Genomic DNA, 22,257 nt, shown 5'->3' with positions numbered 1-22,257 from the left:
CACAATGAGTTCAACGGTAGAGAAGCTTGACTGGAAGGCAATTAACCTGGGTTTCAATACTAGATTTTGTGTTTTTATAAATTTATTTTTCAATTTTCTATTAAATTGAAATAAGGAAGATGGTGGTTGCAATTTGGTTTTGAAGATCTCAAGGAATAAGGATCTTCATCCCGACACAATGAAAGGCCATTTGAGAATATTTTTGTTATGGACCGATAGGAAGAGCCAGTAGGTCTGACCCAAAGAAAGAAATGATTCATCTAAGCTGCTTGAAATATAGGCATATTATCTATTTGCACTAACTCTGACAAGATCTGTCTTCAAAGCTCTGCCGAATGGAAGCATTGAGTTGTGGATCGACTTGTGCAAGAGCTTCACCGCTCATTTCACAGTCCAGAAAAGGCAGCCAGTGACAATATCGATTCTAAGCAATATAACACAGGGAAAGAAGGAGAGCTTATGATCGTACATCGACTGTTTCACACAAGTAGTTGTGGAAGTAGATGGAGGTGAAGAAGATCTCAAATACTGGATATTTGAGAACGACCCATTACTTGATAGCTTATTCAGACAGAAGTTGGGGCGCAGAGAGGCCGATATCGTGAAAGAGATATTGAACAAAGCACAATCCTTCATCAACTTGGAAGAGAAACTTAACGCCTGGTTTGACAACCCAGCCGCAACAGATGCAAGAGTTTGACGGGTCATTTGGGAAAGACTTCAACAGGAAAAGAAATCAATTTGACAGTGGAACTCATGAACGATGGGATAAGTAAACCCTTTTGAACACTTATAGAGAGAAGATATACCAGGTTTCTGCCAACACAAAATTCTAAAAGGCTGGGATCAGAAACCCCTTTCAAGTTAGGGAATATTCCATAAATGATAAGACAAAATACTACCATTTTCACAAGGTCTATGGCTATACCACCAATGAATGCATCCATCTGAATGATGCCATCAAAAGCTTGATTAAGAGAGGTATCTTGTTAGAGTATACCAAGGGAAGCAAGAGAAACATGGAAAAATCGTCAAACAATAAGTCTCCATCCAAGTCTGCGAATGTCGTGGCTAGTGAAGTGACCAACAACGAAGACGTAAAAGCTAGTAAAGGGAAACACCAACATATTGTCACCATAACAAGTGGAGCACCGAGGGTAAATGTCCCGTCATAAGGGACAATGAAAAGGAATATTGCATAACTGATGGTCGTACATAAAAAATACTAAAGCGCCTTAGCCAAAACTCTAGATAGGTCGATGCTCGGTTCTGAGACAACGAGAAGGTCGGGGGGACCTCGAAAGAAATCCTCCCTCTGGTTATAACTGCGATGGTCAGACACCTTAACGTGTCACATATACTTATCGATGGAAGTAACTCATGACCACCCGCTAGTGGGGGTTCCTAGAGCTATTGATATTCGTAGGGGAAGGAGAATACGTCAAAATCGTGGACTTACAATTCCTTGTAGTCCTTTGCAAGAACGTCAACAACTGCATCCTTTACATCTTTTTGTAGAGGTCCTTGAGGTCGTGGCCTCGCTGGTCCACTTCGAGCTCAAATTACACAATCTCCATGGTGAGCCGGTCACGATTAATGTTGATCTTAAAGAACTCGAAGAATCAAACATGCACTGCAATAAAACCAAGGGAAGTGTAAGGTCAGGGAGATCAATGTAGCCTCCATCATTGGGAAGCTAAGTACCATGAACATTTGGCCTCCTGCATGTAGAGTAAATCAAGTCGGCCCAATAACTAAAAATGGCTTACCCTACACGCTATGGACCTAGGAGAATAAGCGGTGGCAAGCCCCACCTAGTTATATTTTCTATTTTATCTTCACAATTATTTCTTGTATTACTGATCACTGCACAATTGTATTGAGATCTCTCCATTATTAATGAACAAATAACATTTTAAAATATCTTTTTGATCGTATAAGGTAACGACGAGTCTGGGTTATGACTAAAGAGATTGAAGCCCCTACACAAAGAGTCAAGGGTGCTGTCATAAATGCCAGAAGCGTATGACTACAACAATCGAAACCCCATAACATAAAGCTAACACAAAAAGAAAGTGGAAAAACCACTAAAAACAACCATAATCAATCTATCACCTCTTGGTAGTTTGCCAATCCAGAGGCCGCAATGGGTCTGCCACCACTACAACAAATAACGCTTTCATGACGAAGCTTTCACGTCATCCAACAAACCGAGGTGTTATTCCAAGGCACGCCATATATATATATATATATATATATATATATATATATATATATATATATAAGCAACTTGTTGCCTCGGTTGTTTTAAAAACCGAGGTGATATACCATTCAAGACATGCTTTGAATCCCAACTAATGCACTTTATGTTTTTATTTGTTAACAACTGTATGATAAATGATTTAACCCTTCGGTTTCTTGATAACTCGAGGGATAAAATAATCAGATTTTACTATAAAACACTCGCCGAACAGATTTCACCCTAATGCTATCTTATTTGTAGTCGTCCCATTGTCGAACGCATCATTTTTGTATGATGGATTGCAAAACTGAGAAAAAATGTTCTTCTAACTTGAACAAAATAATTTTTTCAGCTTTTGCAATTCACCTCAAACAATGGTGTTGATGTTTTTATTGTTGAAGATTTTGAACAACTATGATTTATTTCTAAAAGTCTTTACTGATGGATTGCAAGTTGTGAAAAAATATTTTCTAATTTTTGGAACAAACACCTGATTAGAAGTTGGATTCATTTAAAACATGCAAATTGTATACGCTATTGAAAGCAGTGATAATGATATCATCAACAATCAATCTTGGTGAAGGTAGGTATGACCTTCAAGTGCAGATCTCTAATATCTTGTATGGGACATGAACATGCTGTATTTCTAATATCTTGCATACAATGAATTTTTTTATATATACTTCTTAGTAGTATGTGTGTGTGTATATATATATATATATATATATATATATATATATATATATATATATATATATATATATATATATATATATATATATATATATATATATATATATATATATATATATATATAAACTTGATAGTCATCCATAACACCAATTAAACGGGAGACCAATCTTGTTCATTTACACTTGATGAAGCGTCATTTGAAGCTAGAGCTTTTGTCATGTGTGTACTAATACAATATATGAATTATTAGCACCTAGTGAATGATGGTCATCCATAACACCGATTAAACGGGAGACCAACTCCATTGTTCATTTACACTTGATGAAGCGTCATTTAAAGCTAGAGCTTTTGTCATGTGGGTACTAATACATATGTGAATTATTAGCACCTAGTGAAATTCAACCTTGAGACATTAAGAGAAATACACTATTAGATCGATCTCAATCATTCACTAAAAGATGATTTCCTGGACACTGTATATATTATTCAAATACTTATTATCACATTTCGAGTGTGCCTTCTTCTATGTCTATATTCTCTCTTGTTTCGAAGCTATCTTTTTATATTTTCCTCGATATCTCCTTTGATCACTCTCGAAGATGTCTTTTGAAATTTCAAATTTTAAATATAACAACTTATCATTTGTATTTTAAGATTATCAGTTACAAAACCTAAATTTATGAAGATTGGAAAATTTAATGTTTAATAACAGGAGTATAATATATTAGTAATTTTTTCCTTCTTTTCATAAAGCTTTTTACAAAAAAAGAAATGTAACTATGAAGATGAGCCGGTAAGACACTTTTAATAATATAAAATTGGCTTCAATAGAATAATAGAGTATGTTTTTATGAAGTAATGAAACCATGGAATCCACCACTAGCCAGCACAGTATCATTGGCTCATTGTTACACTATCCAGTACGCAATCTGCATACAGCACTATCTGCAGAGACAGATTTGCGATGAAGAAAAAGAAAATAAATTATGATTTAAAAAGTATCATTCCCATTCTCTTTCTCTTCCGGTTCAATCCAATTTTCAGTTTTTACATTACTGAACTCTATCGAAAACAGTTATGGTAAAACTCAGACATTCTCGTGTGGGACTTCCTAAACCATTGCTATCAACTTCAGGGAGATTGATCATCCTCACCTTGTTTGTGACCTTCACAATCCTCATTCTCATTCTCTTAGCATTCAACTACCGCAGCTCCATCTCTCGCAATGCACTCAGGTTTCTTTTCTATTTCATTACTACTGCTCATTTACCTTTATCTCTCTAATTCTTATATGTTCTATGTAGAAGTAAAGATGGTGCCGGAGAGCGTTGGGTTGAAACCATATCGTGGGAACCTAGAGCGTTTTTGTATCATCATTTTCTGGTCAGCTTATTGTTTCTTTTTCTACTAGTAGAAAAAATGTGGAATATAAATTTAGGTGATTATATATGTATAAAGAGACCGGTAAATTCAGTTGTAATGAGAGTATCGTTTTTAACATGATATGCTTATATTTTGTTTAATTATATTTCAAGTCCAATCCAATCCTCTAATATAATATTACTATTAATGTTACAATGTTTGCGTTTCCCAAATGCTAAGGCTTAGCTTATTGATCTGAGCAGACAAAGGAGGAATGTGAACATCTAATCAATATAGCAAAGCCAAGTATGCATAAGTCAGTTGTTGTTGATGCTAAAACAGGAAAGAGTGTGCTCAGCAGGTTACATTTTTCTTTTTTCCACCTCAAACTTCTTTATCAAGTGTCTTAAATCTCCTTTGCAACTTCAATGATGGCAAACCTTTGGTTTACATATTCCTTTTGTGTTTAGTATACGAACAAGCTCCGGAACTTTTCTCAAGAGAGGAGCTGATAAAATTGTAAGGAATATTGAGAAAAGAATAGCTGATTTTACTTTTATACCTGTAGGTACGTTTTGTATTTTTTTTACCTTCTATTTTAAAACTACCATTACTTCAACTGTGTTACACAATATTCAGAGCACGGTGAAGGCCTGCAAATTCTCCACTATGAAGTTGGACAAAAGTATGTACCTCATTTGGATTACTTTAAAGATGAGTATAATACTCGTAATGGGGGAAACCGTATAGCAACAATGCTGATGTACCTGTAAGTGACCTCAGTTTTCATTCACTCATTGTTGACTTCAATTCTCTTCTGGGATATGAAGATGATATTGGTATGCACTTTTTGTATTTTGATGATATAGCTCAGATGTTGAAGAAGGAGGTGAGACGGTGTTCCCATATGCCAAGGGAAATTTTAGCTCAGTGCCTTGGTGGAATGAACTTTCTGATTGTGGAAAAAAAGGAATTTCTATTAAGCCAAAGATGGGTGATGCTATATTTTTCTGGAGCATGAAGCCTAATGCAACTTTAGATATATCAAGTTTACACGGTTAGTTAGTTGCATTGCTTTTTTACTATCATATTCTTAATAGCATCATCCATGATGTGTGTATCAATATGTGTTTGCACTTTTATTTAAAGAAAATGACTTTTCAAAACTATTTGTGAAATAATTTTCAGGAGCATGTCCTGTGATCAAGGGTGATAAGTGGTCATGTGTCAAATGGATGCGGGCTAATCAATACAAAACCTAAATATATATAGTATTACTTTTATGGTTACACAACAGTTGTCAATGTTTTACATTATTGCTAACCCGAGTCTGATATGAATCAGCTGACAGAATATTTACATGCAGTTGTATATAAAAAGTCATAAAAATTGAAATATCTTCTCAAATTTATGCTTTTATTTTCACTATCATGTTTATTAAATTCTATTGTTTATTAAATTCAACTGAAAATCACTACAACATTTTTCTTTTTGATAGCATTTACTTTTTGATAACAATAAGAAAATATAGTTACAACCGTGAAAAATATTGCCTAAAGAATGTTCATAAGGGAAAAGAGAAGTTTGATGAAAGAAAGGTTCAATCCTACAACTGTAACAAATTTGGCCACTTTTTCTCTGACTGTTGGTCAAATGAATAAAACAAGTGTGAAGAAGCCAATATAGCCAAAGGAGATTCAAAGATGAACCTGTGCTATTAATGGCATCTGAGAGTGTAGGTGAAAACATGGTAAACTGATGGTATTAATGGCATCTGAGAATGTAGGTGAAAACATGGTAAACTGATGGTATGTGGGCACTGACTGCTCAAATCACCTAACTCAAAACAAGCAATGACTTGTTAATTTTGACTCTGGTAGAAAAACCAAGATCAAATATGCTGATGATAAGTATCTATATGCTGAAGGAATGAGAAATGTCAGAGTGAAGTTGCAGAATGGCAAAGCTGCTCTGATCAAGGATGTATGATATGTTCCTGGCATGAAGAGCAATCTCATGAGTGTTGGTCAGGTGATTGAAAATGGTTTTTCAGTAACCATGAAGGACAATCTCTTGAAGTTGTATGACTGTAATTAGAAGTTGATTATACATTCTGAGCTAAGAAGAAATAGGTCATTCAAGGTGAATGTTGAAATAGGATACACTCAATGTCTTAGTGCAGCAAGTGTTGCAAGGGAGAGTGAGTTGTGGCACAAGAGATTGGGGCATCTGAACTTCCAAAGCTTAGGGCATTTGAATTCAAAGAATATGGAACTTGGAATTCTAAAGATTATGGCACCATAGAAATCATATGACATATGTATGAAATGCAAGCAACCAAGATTGCCTTTCTCATTAGAATTGCCTCCAAGAGCAACTCATGCTTTGGGTGTTGTGCATTTTGATGTATGTGGTCCTTTTGAAGTACCTTTACTTGGAGGGAACAAGTACTTTGTGTCATTTAGGGATGAGTTCACAAGAATGACATAAGTAGTACTCATTAAGTTCAAACATGAGGTGTTTGCCGAGTTTAAGAAGTTTGGTGTGAAGGCTGAAAATCAAAGTGAACAAAGGTTGAAGATCTTCCAAACCGATGGTGGAGGTGAGTTCAACTATATATGGAGAATTCAAGAAGTTCTGTGAGGATAATGGTATTGAAAATGAGGTGAATTCTCCTTACACTCCACAATATAATGGTCTTGCTAAAAGAAGAAACAAGACTCTTCTTGACATGACTAGAAGCATGTCGAAAGAAAAGAATATGCCTCATACATTATGGGGAGAAGCTATTGGTACTGTAGCTTATGTGCTCAACTGTTGTCCAACTAAGAAGCTAAAGGAAATATTTCCTTTAAAGAAATAGACTGGAAGAAAGCAAAGTGTGAGCCATCTGAAGGTGTTTGGTTCTGTTTGTTACAAACATGTACATGATGCTACTAGAAGGAAATTGGATGGCAGAAGCAATGTCATATCTCTTATAAGTTACCACTATACAAGTGCTCATAAAATCTATTGCACAATCACTAATAGAGTTGTTGTCAACATAGATGTCATAGTGAAAAAATTAGAAACATGGGATTGGAACAAGTATGGTCCTGCTTTTGGAGCGGAAGGTATTCCGGAAGATGCCTCTAAAGGAGAATCTGTCTCTGAAGGAGATTCTGACTCTGAGGGAGATTCTGAGTCTGAAGCTGAATCCGAAGGTGAGTCTAACTTTGAAGAAGACTCTAAAGATGATTTCGAGTCTGAAACTCTGGTGGTAGTCTAGCCTCTGATGGTAATCTAGCCTTTGATGGTAATCTAGCTTCTGATGATAATCCACCCTCTTTTTTTGGATTTTACCATTCTTCTTGTCGAACTTGCCATATCTCTTTGTGAATTTCGCCTTAACTAACATGCCTTCACCAGTCGAAGATGGCTTATGCTCCTTTTGTTTGTTTCAATCCTTTGAGAACAAGGAAGACTAAACTTTTTCAGAGGTTAGAGACTCTCTTCCATACAATAGAGTTTCTTTGAAGTGAACATGTGATCTGGACAAAGCACCAGCAACAACAGAGCTTGATCTTCATCATCGATCTTGATATCAATATTTTCAAGATGAAGAATCAGCTTATTGAACATATCCAACTACTCATCCAAGAATTTTTCTTCACTTATCTTGAATGAATACAGAGCTTGCTTCAGGTTGAGGCGATTGACCAATGATTTGGTCATGTACAAACTTTTGAGTTTCGACCACAAACCCGCCTTCGTCGTCTCTTTCGAAACCTTATCACCAAGACTCAATAAGACAGTGTTGTGGGCTTTCTCTACCATAGCCGTTTTCTCCTTCTCCGTTAACGCAACGTCCATGGCTGTGAATCCCTTCAGTGCCTCTAACCAATCCACCCGAACCAGCAGGGCTTTCATCTTCAAGCGCCATAGACCGAAATCAATCACTCATGTGAGCTTTTCAATCTCATACTTTATTGACGATATTGTTAGAACAAGATTTGATTATGCATTCAATCTTTAGTGTTGATGATATAAACACATATATTTTATAAGTAACAATTTTATACTCTAATAGTTTCTTTTATGTGCAGATATAATATTTTAATTGATCATGAATTGCTATCTAAAAGATCATCAAAACCAGCGCTGACACACCTCAGAAGAATAATTCATCCATTTTTATTGTAACATCAGCAGTTCTAAAGAATGTTAAATGTTCGTTAGAAAATGATTCTCAAGTGTTTCTTAGATAAGTTACTCTTCCAGATCAAAAGTCATGATTTCAAAGCTCAGATAAGCTTTTTCTTCCAACTCAGAAATCAAGATCTGTCGTTCAAATAAGTTATTGCGTTTAACTCTAAAGACTATACTGCTCTGAAATATTTCACGTTACTTGATCTCTTCTATGCTCTCATTAATTTAGATCAGAAGTATATCTCTAAGAAGGAAAGATCAGAAACTTGCACTAGAAGCATAATGGTAGAATACTATATTACTTTCTTCACTACTGCAAGGACGTGTGTACGACCCTAATTTTATGTGCTCTTTGTCTCTCACCACCACATTTGATCTGTTATGTCAATTGGCAAGGAATGTGACGTCTTGTCCTTCTCAACAATATACTTTTTGGGACTATATATAGAGGCACTCACCATTGAAGAAAAATTGCTCAAGCTTTGTGAAGTTGCAAAACTACTGTTCAACTATTGCATACAAAAGTTTCAAACGTGAAAGAAAAGCTAGAGAAAAAAATTAGAGAGATATTGTTCTAAACACTCCATTGTAAGAAATCTATTTCTAAGAGAATCTTTAAAACACAAGAGTTGTTGCTCATTATTTGTGTAAACACTTGTTCTTATACTTTGTTTCATATGCTTATTTAGAAGCATTATTTGTAAACACTTTCTATTGTAAATCTGTTGAGATTTGTTTTCCTCAAGTGACTAGGTTGTTAGTCTGAATACTTGTTAGGAGTGAATTAATGGTATTTTCATGTGTTACATTAACTACCTTTTGAGCTAAAAGTGAATATATCTTATGATTTTTAAGGGTTTTATAGTTAGAATTGAACTTTCGAGGTTCGATGTTAATTGTAGAACGACTTGCGTCACTTTGGGTGTTATTTGTGCAGATATTGAAGTTAAGAAGCAAAGACGAAGGAACACGCAAGCGGAGAAGCTCTGAAGAAGAGGAATCACAAAGAGTTGAGTTAAAGCAAGTGGCGAGCCGCGCCAATCAAAGGCGAGACGCGCGAAACCTTCTGTCTTGGGGTCGCGCCGCGCCAGCCCGTGTCGCGCCGCGGTGACTGCGTTATAAAGGAAAAGGCTATAAATACAAGCCCTAATCCTCATAAACCAGAACTTTTTGAAGAGAGATTTTTTGCGAGCGAAATTCAGAGAGCAATCCCAATCGAGAACAGCAAACAACATCCGACGGAGAATTCAACATCAATTGAAGATATTCCCTTGATGAAGATGAATCCATCCATGAAACCTTGTTTGTTCTTCATGTCTATGTGGAGCTAAATTCTTCTTGTTGAGTTTAAGGTAGTAGTTAACTTATGAATATACAATACCGTTGATTAATTCTTATGAACAATTGTTTGAATTTATTATCAATAAGAAACCTTGTTTTTATCTTAAATCATTGTGGATTCTTTGATCGAAAGAAAGGATTCTAACTTTTGCCCTAGGTTACTATATTGATTCAATCTCAATTTGCAGAGATGGAATTGTGATTGGGTTTTCATAATTATCGTTCTTTATTACTATTATCGATATTGATATTTGGAGAGATCGAATCTCATACCGGTAAAAGTTTATCTAATTTGATTTGCAGACATGGAATCATATTTGAGGATAAGTGAAGATAATAATTCAAATGATTGTTCGAATAAGGTTTAATTAATAAATTGTATAGGAATAGGTTGATGAACCCTAGAACTCAACATATTCGTTTACCATTGTTAATCATCTTTAAGCTTTTTATCACTCAATTATTATTCTGTTATATGCAACGTGAAGATAAACAAACAAACTCAACTAGTTTTCTCACTCAAAATAAACAACTATAGAACGACAGTAATATTAAATCAATCTCTGTGGATACGATATACACCGAAAATATTTACCCACAAATACTTTCAACAATACTTGAGAGAGCTAAGGTGTCTTTCTAGACTCTTAGAGGTTGTTTGTAATCTTTCAAGATTAGTGGATTAAATCCTTTTCTAAGGCGAAATCACCTTGGCGGGTTGACAAGATTAATCTTTTCTAAGATAAACTTGTATAAACCGAAAATGTTATTTCTCTTTCTCATCTTGTCTATCTCATCTGTTTGGTGAATAGTTTCTCTAAAAGAAAAAGTTTTTGAAAACCCAATTCAAACCCTTCATTTCTTGTGTTTTTCTCAACCTTCATGCATTCTTCTCCATGCTCACCGCACCAATTTGTTGTGAAATTGATGACAAGAACAAAGTATAATAGGTTTATTTTCTTGTAAAAAAATCCACAAGGATAGAAACGAGGGAAGCAAGAAGAACACAACAAAATTGGTTATAAACTGTTATTCTTTACTTTCTCTTCGAAACAAGATTACAAGTGTTATAGAATAACAAATAACCTCTCTCACCCTAATTAGGATTTGTAGTGTGCAATGATGAGAGACTAGTATGTTATTTATAATAAACTAATACACTAAACTAATTACACACATACCCATTACACAAACTAACTTAAAAAATTAGGCATAACAAATAGGCTTAATTCGACATGCTAACAATCCTAGCATACTTCGACTACAACATGTGAACAGACTTCGACGACATGCTAATTTCCTGTCGAATTGTCAGAAAAAAACTACTCTTAACCCTACTAGAGTTCGATCTAATATCACACATGCAAAATGGTATACATTAACGGTGTAAGAATATATATTTTTTTAAAAAATAATGAGATAAATAAAAAATATATAAATTGAAAGTTAAACAACAATTATCACACATAACTTTTTTATTAATATTGATTGAAAAGTTAAAAGATAAAAGTATTTTTAGTCCCTATAAATATTGCAGTTTTTATTTTTAGTCTCTTTGTCTTTAGGCAACGGTTTTTAAAAAAAAAATATTGCTAAAACCAGCTAAAACCGTTGCTAAAATACTCTAGAGAGACTAAAAATAAAACTCCAATATTTATAAGACCAAAAATTTATCTAGCCCTTGTAAATATGTGTAATTACTAAGAATGGAAAGAAAGACATTTTAATAATACAAAATTGGCTTCAATTGAATCAATCATAGTGTCCGACTTTTGTGATGAAATGAAACCATGGTATGGTATCTGCCACTAGCCAGCACAATATCATTGACTCGTTGCTAGTTGCTACGTTAGGAAAAGAAACGACTTTGAGCCCACCGTATCGCAATCTGCAAACAACGCAACACTACCCACAGATACACACTTGCTGCGAGATTATTACTTAAAAGGTTTCTTTCTCTTCTCACTCAATTCAATTCAATTTTCAGATTTTACTTTATCAAATTCCTTCAATTCATTCATTTATTATCTTCATAACCGTTATGGTAAAACTCAGGCATTCTCGCGTGGGACTTCGAAGACCGTCGCTAACAACTTTACAGATACTGATCCTCACATTGGCTGTGGTCTTCACAATCCTCATTCTCATTCTCTTAACTCTCCGTATTCCTAATTCCAACCCCCTCAACTCTATCTCTCATAGTAACACTCTCAGGTTTCTATTCAATTCCACTACTACAACTCTTTTTCCTTTCTTTCTCTTTATATCTCTCTCATTATCATATGTTCGATGCAGAAGTGAAGATGATGCCAGAGAGCGTTGGGTTGAAATCATATCATGGGAGCCTAGAGCCTTTCTCTATCATCATTTTCTGGTCAGTTTTCCCCCACTTTTTTTGTTGATGTTGAGAGGATAACACCAATGTATAAGAAAATAGAGAGATTTTGTTTGTTACCTGAAAGACATGGATTGTGGATTAATTATCTAAATATGATATTATATATTTGGAGTACAAATGAGTTGTGTTTCATGAAGCACAACACTCCAAATTAAAGGAATGTCTTCGTTCTTTAATAAAGTAGTATAGTGAGATGTCGCTGGTTCAAACTCGTGCCCCTACATCTGATGTTCCTCCCTGCTTAGCTACCCTGGTTTATTATCCCTATTTGTCATTAAGTGTTTGTATTATAATTACAATTCATCCAATTTATTACCCGTATTTGTCATAAGTGGTAATAAATAAGGAGGGAAACGACATGAGAGAGACTGCATTTTTAGAATGAGATAGAGGAAAAGGTAGAGTGCAGTTCCTGCCCTAAAGTCAGAGGATCCTCCTCCATATTATATAAGTTAACTAGTGTTTCCTTATTGGTGTATGTTTGGTTTCATTTTGGAATGGATTACAACAAAATTAGTTTCGCCTCCTATGATCATATGTATTTTTTAGTGAAATTATATTTGATTGGTTTATATCTTTGCTTTCAAGCCCTACTTAAACTAGGACTCGTAAAAAGCATGTTTTGCATTGGATCTAAAAATTTACAGTAACTTTTACTTCTCACTTTGAAAATAAGATCGTCCAAATATATATCACTTCATTACAAAATCAATTATAACTAAAACAATTATGTTCCAAATCACAAAATGCTTTCCCAAGCACTTAATCAAACAACACTAGTAATATTTTTCGAGGTCAACAAGATATTTGTATGGTTTATGAAAGATTTGAATACCATGAGAAAAGAAAAAATCCATAAGATAAATTGTTGCTTTTGACTTCTCTTATAATCTGTTAAACTTTTAGAAGAGAGACAGAGTTTTAAACTTAGAGTATCATTTTTAACATGACATGTGTATATTTTGTTTAAGTATAGTTCAAGGTTAATCTCGTAAATACTATTAATCTTATAATGTTTACATTTCTAAAATGCTAAGACCTGGCTGATTGATCTGAGCAGACAAAAAATGAATGTGAACATCTAATCAATATAGCCAAGCCTAGTTTGCATAAGTCAGCTGTTGCTGATAATGAAACAGGAAAGAATTTGAACAGCAGGTTTGATTTTTCTTTTTCCGACCCCAAAGCTCTTTATCAAGTGTCAGTTGAGTTCAGTGTAGAATATAAATCCCGTTTGCCTTGTTTAGATTGACAATTCCACAACCTTTTGTCTACATATTCCTTTTGCATTTAGTGTACGGACAAGCTCTGGAACTTTTATCGGGAGAGGATATGATAAAATTGTGAAGCGGATTGAGAAAAGAATAGCTGATTTTACTTTTATACCTGTAGGTGTGTTCTTTCATCCTTTAGTTCTTTCCGTTGTTCATAATATTAATGTTTTTGATTCAACGTGTATCAACAAAAAGGAACCCTCTTGACTATGATGCTGATATATTATGTTATTTTCCATCCTATACATAAACAACCATTACTTGTAGAACACGGCGAAAATCTTAATGTTCTCCATTATGAAGTTGGACAAAAGTATGATCCTCATTTTGACTACTTTAGAGATAAGTATAATACTAGGAATGGGGGTAACCGTATAGCAACAATGCTCATGTACCTGTAAGCGACTTTACTTGTCGTTCACTCATTGTATACTTCAATTGTCTTCTAGGATATGAAACTGATATTGGTGTGCCCTTTTTGTATTTTGATGATACAGTTCAGTTGTTGAAGAAGGGGGTGAGACGGTGTTCCCAAATGCCAAGGGAGATTTTAGCTCAGTTCCTTGGTGGAATGAACTTTCTGATTGTGGCAAAAAAGGACTTTCAATTAAGCCAAAGATGGGCGATGCTATACTTTTCTGGGGCATGAAGCCTGATTCAACTTTAGATCCATCGAGTTTGCATGGTTAGTTAGTTTCTCTTTTATTTCTATCATTTGAATAGCTCTAATTAAGGTGCTTGTGTCAACGAGCTCGCACTTTTATTTAAAGAAGATAAATTAACATACCTATCTGTGATAATTTTTTAGGTGCTTGTCCTGTAATCAAGGGTGATAAGTGGTCATGTGCCAAATGGATGCGGATGGCTAAATACAGAACCTGAATATGCATTATTGTAGGTTGTTATCTCTCCTTTTTTTTTGTTATAATGATATAAATACAAATATAAGTATAGTTTTACAGTTACAGAGCTACATGTGTTTATTTAGAAATGTCATACATATATTGTACCTAATCAAGTTATACTTTATTTCTCTCCCTATAAAACAGTTCTATAACAGATTACTGTATAATAGATTACATAATGATCTTTCCCAAAATGCTCAAATTGCTTAACATGAGAATTCAATTGCCTTCTGCATTATTACAGTGCAACATTGTACAAGACCCTGAATAAATTGATCACAATTCAATTCAATTTTCTTTCCTTTTGAATATAGTTTAATACATCAAGCTACTTTCTGGTTTCTGGTTTCTGTATTTGCTTTCTACTTTAGAAATTTAGTACTTCATCCGTTCCACAATGAGTGATCAAGTTGATCATTTCACACATATTAAAAAAGTATAGAAATGAAAGAGAGAATGATGTTTTTACTAAGTATTGAGAGTGATAAAAGTAGGAATAATTAAAGGGTACAATTAAAAAAAAAAGAAATTAATTTGCATTGTAAATTGAAATGAGTCATGGGACACTTTAAATAGTATGCTTGTTGTATGGATTCAATCCATAACAACTTGCTTTTTCTAGTTGATTGCTTCATCAAAATATGTAAACTGGGTGGGGTGTAAACATTAGAGTTTCAGCAAATCTCTATAAACTAAGCTTTTTCATTTTCTTCAGAAAATTGCAGAGAATTCAATTCAAGAACAATAACAAGGAGTTAAACCCGTAAAATACTAGCAAAATTTGGTAATATATGAAAAAAACAGAAAAGCCATTTAAAAAACAGTATCATCAAGTGATGCCAATTTGGCATGATGTTTTGATTTTACCTAACCTATATTTGACAAGGCTAAATCGTTGGTTTATACTAGTAGATATAGATTATAACATATTTTAGATAAGCTCCTATGATTAAAGTAAAATTATTTGATAATGGTCTTTCTCTCCCTCCTAGGATTTATTTCTCTTTGTAAAAAAAAATGCTATTCTTAATATGGTTCTTAATATAGATATAACATAATAAAATAGAGTCTTTAAAATAATTAAAAGATATGATTAAAATAAAATGAATTGAAGGAAGTAAAAAATATTTTTTTACTTTATATTTTGCATCTCATTTTTCATAAAAGTACGAGACGCAATTATACGACTGAGATAATAAGAGAATAATAGATTGAAATAAGTCAAGCCAAAAAAATTATTGGGTCAAGTCAAGTAATAAATAAATAAAAGTATTTTTTTTCACATTTTAAACTAAAAAAGTATGAAAATAATTTATTAAAATATTATCAAATTTATAATATTTTTCTCACAATTATAAAACAAATATTTATTAGTTATAGCATTTTTTAAATAATAATTCAAATAGCATTTGAATTTTTAATTTATAGTATATTTGGATTCAAAGTTTGCTTTAGTTTTTTTTTTGTTAGTATTAAATATAAAATAGTAATTACCTTGAATTAGCATATTGTGTAGAATTTATTTATTTTTAAGTGAAAATCTTCATGATTCAACATGCTCTTCTTAGTATAGATCTCACTTAATAAAGTAATACGAAGAAAATGAACTGAAAGGAGCTAAAAAGATGATTTTGTACTTTATATTGTGTTTCTCAATTTTCATAAAAGTATAAGAGTGGTAAGAAAGAGATAATAAGAGAATAATAGATTGAAATAAGTCAAGTCAAAAAAATTATTAGGCATCAAGTAATAAATAAATAAAAAAAATCAATTTCTTTATAAAATATATTCTCACATTTTTAACTTGAAATTATGAGACAATTTTTATTTAAATACTTAAAATATAATCAAAATTTATAATATTTCTTTCACCACTATAAAACAAATACTTATTAGTCATAGCATTTTTCAACCAACAATACAAATATCATTTGATTCTATAATTTATAGTATATTCGGATTCAAAGTTTGCTTTAGATATTACAAGTGGCTTCAATTGAGTAATAGTATCCGCTTAGTATGATTGACTCATTGCTACATTAGGAAAATAAACGACTTTGAGTTTGCGCACACGAGAAACACAACACTTCCCACAGAGAAACTAAGGTCTCTCTCTTCTCTCTTTTTTTTCTTCCAGTTCTATTTAATTAATTCGATGAAATTTACACATTTTACTTTACTCAACTTTTTCAATTTGTTCATTTTCAATAACTGTTAATGGCGAAATTCAGGCACTCTCGTGTGGCGCTTCGAAAACCGTCGCTAACAACTTTACAGACGTTGATCTTCATCTTGTTTGTGATCTTCACAATCCTCATTCTCATTCTATTAACTCTCCGTATCCCTAAATTCAACCACCTCAACTTCATCTCTCGTAGTAACACTCTCAGGTTTCTCCTCAATTTCACTACTACAACTCATTTTCCTTTCTGCTTCCTAATCCATCAGTATATAAACTCTCTTTTTCATAAACTTTTGCAGAAGCAATGACGATAACAATAAGCGTTGGGTTGAAATCATATCGTGGGAGCCTAGAGCGTTTTTATATCATCATTTCCTGGTCAGTTTTTTTTTCCCTTTTTTCCGGGCTAATCCCTTAAGTAGTATTAATGTTAGAATGTTTACATTTCCAAAATGCTAAGTTCTTGCTGATTGATCTTAGCAGACAAAAGAGGAATGTGAACATATAATCAATATAGCCAAGCCTCATATGCGAAGATCATCAGTGGTTGACAATGAAACTGGAAAGAATTTGAACAGCAGGTTAGATTTCTCTTTATCGGAACCCGAAGTTCCTTTATCAAGTGTTCTTTGAGTTTCTCCTTTGCCTTGTTTAGATTGACATTGCACAACCTTTTGTTTGCATATTCCTTTTGCATTTAGTATACGGACAAGCTCTGGAACTTTTCTCGCGAGAGGACATGATAAAATTGTGGAGAATATTGAGAAAAGAATCGCTGATTTTACTTTTATACCTGTAGGTGAGCTCTTTCTTCCTTTAGTTATTTCCATTGTTCATAACATTACGCTTTGATGCTAGTTAATGCTTAGTGAAACCATCTGATTCCGGACTATGATGCTCACATAGTATGTTATTTTTTCGTCCTATACATAAACAACAATTACTTGCAGAGAATGGCGAAGAATTTAATGTTCTCCATTATGAAGTTGGTCAAAAGTATGTACCTCATTTTGATTTTTTTAGAGATGAGTATAATATTCGGAATGGGGGTAACCGTATTGCAACAATGCTGATGTACCTGTAAGTGACTTCAGTTTTCATTGCCTCGTTGTTGAATTCAATTTTCTTCATGGATATGATGCTGATATTGGTCTGCACTTTTTGTATTCTGATGATACAGTTCAGATGTTGAAGAAGGGGGTGAAACAGTGTTTCCAGCTGCAAAGGGAGATTTTAGCTCAGCTCCTTGGTGGAATGAACTTTCTGATTGTGGAAAAGAAGGACTTTCAGTTAAACCAAAGATGGGTGATGCTATACTTTTCTGGAGCATTAAGCCTGATTCAACTTTTGATCCATCAAGTTTGCATGGTTAGTTAGTTGCTCTTTCATTACTTTCATCTTAATAGCTCTAAATAAGGTGCTTGTGTGTTAAAGAACTTGCACTTTTATTTAAAGAAGATAAACTTACATACCTATCTGTGATAATTTTCAGGTGCTTGTCCAGTAATCAAGGGTGATAAGTGGTCATGTGCCAAATGGATGCGGATGGCCGAATTCACCTGAATATGCATTATTGTAGAATGTTATCTCTCCCTTGTTGTTGCACTGAGATAAATACAAATATAAATATAATTTTACAGTTATAGAGCGGAGCAATAGTGTTTATTTTTCTATATGTTGTACATTATTGCTAAGCTGATTCATATTTGAATCAGCTGATAGAATATTTGCATGAAACTTCATATAAAAAGTCGTCAGAAGTGAAATATCTTCTCAATTTTGTGATTTGTTTTGCACTGTCATGTTTATTAAGTTCTTTTTGTTTAATGATTTGACTGACTGGCATATAAGTTCATAAATATAGTGAGAAAATGTATGTTGTGTGGAGAGGTAGTTTAGAATTTGGTGCATTATGGCAACAATTGGAACACTGATATCTGTCTACAATCTACTAAATTAAATTTCTTTCTAACTATTATTTTGAGCTGCGGCTTACTATTTCATCACTTCATGACCATAATATGAGTTTTCACTATCCACCTTGCATGTTGATTTGCTTCTTTTTAGGTTTGTATCATTGTATTAGTTCATGCCGTGCAAATATTGTACCTAATGATTATTTAGGCTTAAAACATCGCATGTTAATATTGTACCTAATGATTTTTTAGGCTTAAAACATCGTGCGGTAGTGTTTTCAAGGCTAAGTAATAACTATTAGTAAATGTGAATTGGCTCCATGTACAAGTGTTAAAAAAAAAACTACATTTCAAAGCTCCATTTATTAAACTGTGAAGTAGTAGGTCTTACTTTAATCACATCTGATCCTGATCGCGTGCTTGAGTGTTAATTAGAACAAATTTAGTTGGGCCTCAAGATCTCATGCTACCAATTATGAAGATAGTAAGTAACACGAGAAGAACTTGGGCACAAAAAGGCGGTGCCAAGTGGCAAGCACATAATCTCGCCCGCGACCTAATGCTCCTCAATCATGGATCATAATAGAATGTTTCTAGCCGCGTATAAGGAGAGTAACTGGAGTAATCGCAAGTCGCATATATTAACTATATTCTCTATAATATGGGGTGACTCACTCCATTATTAGTCAAAGTCGAGGAGCCCGTGGCCGAATTTTTAGACACTAGAACTGGTATTTTCAACAATCCCTATATCAAGTTGTTGAGCCTATACATAGCCCATCTAGACATCTGGGTAATTGATCCACTAATTTTACATATTACAACATATAGGCTTATTATACATCTCACTAAAAGCGTGATAACCCCTAGTGTACTCACTGTAAGTGCAATTAGCGTCCACCGTGGAGCCCGATAGAACTAATCAGGACCACACTTTTATTCAAAATGTCTTTTTCCTAATCAACGTTCCACATTGGTGAGACGTGGCACGAATAGCAACATAAGTGAAATCAAGGAACTATAGAATATGTCGTTATGATAGAGTTATGTCGCCACAATAAAACCCTACAAACCAACGTTTTGCTTCTCCAACAACAACACGAGGACGACCCACCAAAGGGAGTTGATATCTTAGATATGCATCCCCTCTCTGACGAAATCTAGGACTCCCCCGTACTAGAGAACTTCAAGTTCTACTACGAAAATCCCCTTTTACCTCGATTGAAAAAAGAATTTGACCTCAATTTCATAGGCGAGATAACGAATGGCGTCATAAAAAAATTTCCACTTTTTCCCACAATTTTAGATGCATCGAGGAAAAAATTATACTGCTCATGGGTTCAAACCCCAACAACAACAATTTGATATTTTATTGATAACAAACTTCTACTCTCAGTTTTAAAAATTAACTGAGGTGATATATATATATATATATATATATATATATATATATATATATATATATATATATATATATATATATATATATATATATATATATATATATATATATATATATATATATATATATATAGTATGGGTGTATAACTTGTTTTAGTGGTTAAAATTTGCCGCGATAGCGAGAAGTCTTGTACGGTGGCATTTTGAGGTTGCTTATGAGACCTACTCACGTGACGTAAGAGGTTTTGCTGATGACCGGTGATGCTTGATAGTGAGCGTACGATTAGTGGTGGTCGTGTGTTAATAATGTGGTGAGCGCTGCATTCTTTAGTATTTAGAGAGTGTGTATGACTTAGAGTGTGTGTAAGTTATGATATGCTTTTATCCCTTGGGAGAAAGAATGTCTATAGAGGCTCTTGGGCGTAGCGTTAAGGGAAGTTACTTCCGCACTACTAGATCATGGAGAGGAAAGATTTATTCCTCCTTTGATCCATTCTCCTAGTCCATTATAATCACCATCTCCCATTTCCGCAAGACAAGTGAGAAAGTGTCTCCATGGGCTAAGCACAATCGGGAGGGTAGTTACTAAGACTCGGACGACTTCATGGCCCGTTTTGGGAGACTGATGGCTTCTTATGGCACCTTTAGATGTAACACCCGAGGCCAACGAGGGCGGGAAGTGGTTGTCGGTGCACGAGGCATGACAATGAGACACTCCCAAGGTCATAGAGGGAGAGTAATGGTCGTCGAATTAACATCGGAATGAAAGGGATCTTGAGGCTGGTGGGCATGTAACACCCGAGGCCAACGAGGGCGGGGAATGGTTATCAGTGCACGGGGCATGATAATGAGACACTCTCATGGCCAAAGAGGGCGAGGAGTGGTTTCCGAATTCACATCGGAATGAGATGGATCCTGAGGCTGTGCAGGTATGGGACTGCATAGTTAAAGGAAGGCTTATAAGGATTTACTGATACTACCTATACCAACAAGATGCATTTTCTTTTCAGTATCCTAACAGATAAGACCCAGCGGTTAAGTGTAATTGACTTGGAGTAGTATTTGGAAAGGTGACCTTCTGGGAAGTTTACCAGAAAGTGTGGAGTGGTTTTTGGTGTACGAGGCATAATAATGAGTCACAACCGAGGTTGAAGAGGATGACGATTGGTCGCTGAATTACATCGGAATGGGAGGGATCTTGAGGCTGTGTAGGTATCGGACTGCATGGTTGAAGGAAGGCTTATAAGGATTGATTGGTACTACCTATACCAACAAGATGCATCTTCTTTTCGGTATCCTAACAGATAAGAACTCCATAGTTAAGCGTGCTTAACTTGGAGTAGTATTTGGATGAGTGACCTTCTGCGAAATTTCTCGGAAAGCGTGCGAGTGAGGACAAAGTATGCTAAAAAGACTCGTGTTGGTTTGTGAGGTCATTCGGTAATCATGAAAGCACTTTTGGGCGTTACATGTAATGCCTTGTTCTTTATATGAATCTTGTAACCCTTCTCAAGTAATTGGCCAATACTTAGAAGATTACACTTGATTCCAAGAATATACAACACATCCTTCATCTACCTATTATATTTCCACCTCTAGAGTTGTTTGATCCACCATGCCTAATGTCATTGTTTTCACCCTTTTAGAATGTTAAATTCTTGTAATTTTGAGACTCTCTTCCACCATAATTCTAAAAGTTCCCTCAAACTTTTCTCATGGACCACTTTCTCTTCACTTTCTTATCTCTGTCATTAAAACAAACAAGTAAAGCAATCTCCACATTTGCCTTATCAACATTTCTTTCCTCCATTCTCTGCTCATGTGCCTCAAGAGAGTTTTGCAGCTTCTATTTGGTCATCATCGCAAGATCCTTTGAATCCTCAATCGCAACGACTACATTATCAAATCTTGTAGTCAAAGAATGCAAGATTTTCGCGACAACATACTTATATGTAATCGTTTCTCCACATGCTTTTACTTGGTTCACCAACAGTGTAATTCTTGTTGTAAAATCGTTGGTGGTCTCCTTCTCATCCATTTGAATCAACTCAACCTGTCTTTTGTAAGTTTGTAACCTCACAACATTCGTTTTGCCAGCCCCTACATAAGTCTTCTCCAATATTTCTCACGCTTGCTTCGATGATTACCAATCACCTACATTCTCAAAATTATATGTATCAACACATTGATTCATTAAAAAACGCTTTGAAATCTTTCTTCTTTTCTTCCTTATGTGATGCTCTTTTCTCTGGACTAACACCTTCAACAAGAGGATTCACACCATTATTTATCATATCAAGAACATCTTGACAGCCATACAACACCTTTATTTGCTTGCACACTAGGTGTTTGATG

The 22,257-nt window shown here is 34.4% G+C and overlaps 3 protein-coding genes across 4 annotated transcripts; all 3 read left to right on the top strand.

Annotated features, from left to right (window-relative positions):
* The first annotated feature begins 3,814 nt into the window (after positions 1–3,814).
* On the top strand, positions 3,815–5,755 carry LOC131641036 (probable prolyl 4-hydroxylase 10). The gene is made up of 7 exons (XM_058911364.1): positions 3,815–4,170; positions 4,240–4,318; positions 4,561–4,658; positions 4,768–4,865; positions 4,937–5,066; positions 5,167–5,354; positions 5,486–5,755. The coding sequence occupies exons 1-7, from the start codon at positions 4,013–4,015 to the stop codon at positions 5,557–5,559; spliced, it is 825 nt and encodes a 274-aa protein (XP_058767347.1). The 5' UTR covers positions 3,815–4,012; the 3' UTR covers positions 5,560–5,755.
* A 6,035-nt stretch (positions 5,756–11,790) lies between these two features.
* On the top strand, positions 11,791–15,262 carry LOC131640998 (probable prolyl 4-hydroxylase 10). Of its 2 annotated transcripts, XM_058911347.1 has the most exons (7): positions 11,791–12,040; positions 12,122–12,200; positions 13,285–13,382; positions 13,519–13,616; positions 13,766–13,895; positions 13,996–14,183; positions 14,307–15,210. In XM_058911347.1, the coding sequence occupies exons 1-7, from the start codon at positions 11,868–11,870 to the stop codon at positions 14,378–14,380; spliced, it is 840 nt and encodes a 279-aa protein (XP_058767330.1). In that variant the 5' UTR covers positions 11,791–11,867; the 3' UTR covers positions 14,381–15,210. The 2 variants fall into 2 exon arrangements, with proteins under 2 accessions (XP_058767330.1, XP_058767322.1); XM_058911339.1 differs by having other exon boundaries at positions 11,791–12,200; positions 14,307–15,262.
* Positions 15,263–16,548: 1,286 nt separating this feature from the next.
* On the top strand, positions 16,549–18,685 carry LOC131641024 (probable prolyl 4-hydroxylase 10). The gene is made up of 7 exons (XM_058911355.1): positions 16,549–16,793; positions 16,885–16,963; positions 17,069–17,166; positions 17,287–17,384; positions 17,536–17,665; positions 17,766–17,953; positions 18,078–18,685. The coding sequence occupies exons 1-7, from the start codon at positions 16,621–16,623 to the stop codon at positions 18,146–18,148; spliced, it is 837 nt and encodes a 278-aa protein (XP_058767338.1). The 5' UTR covers positions 16,549–16,620; the 3' UTR covers positions 18,149–18,685.
* The last annotated feature ends 3,572 nt before the right edge of the window (positions 18,686–22,257 follow it).

The sequence above is a fragment of the Vicia villosa genome, linkage group LG1 (assembly GCF_029867415.1).
Source record: "Vicia villosa cultivar HV-30 ecotype Madison, WI linkage group LG1, Vvil1.0, whole genome shotgun sequence".
Lineage (NCBI taxonomy): Eukaryota > Viridiplantae > Streptophyta > Magnoliopsida > Fabales > Fabaceae > Vicia > Vicia villosa.
This window is presented reverse-complemented; position numbering and strand designations above follow the sequence as displayed.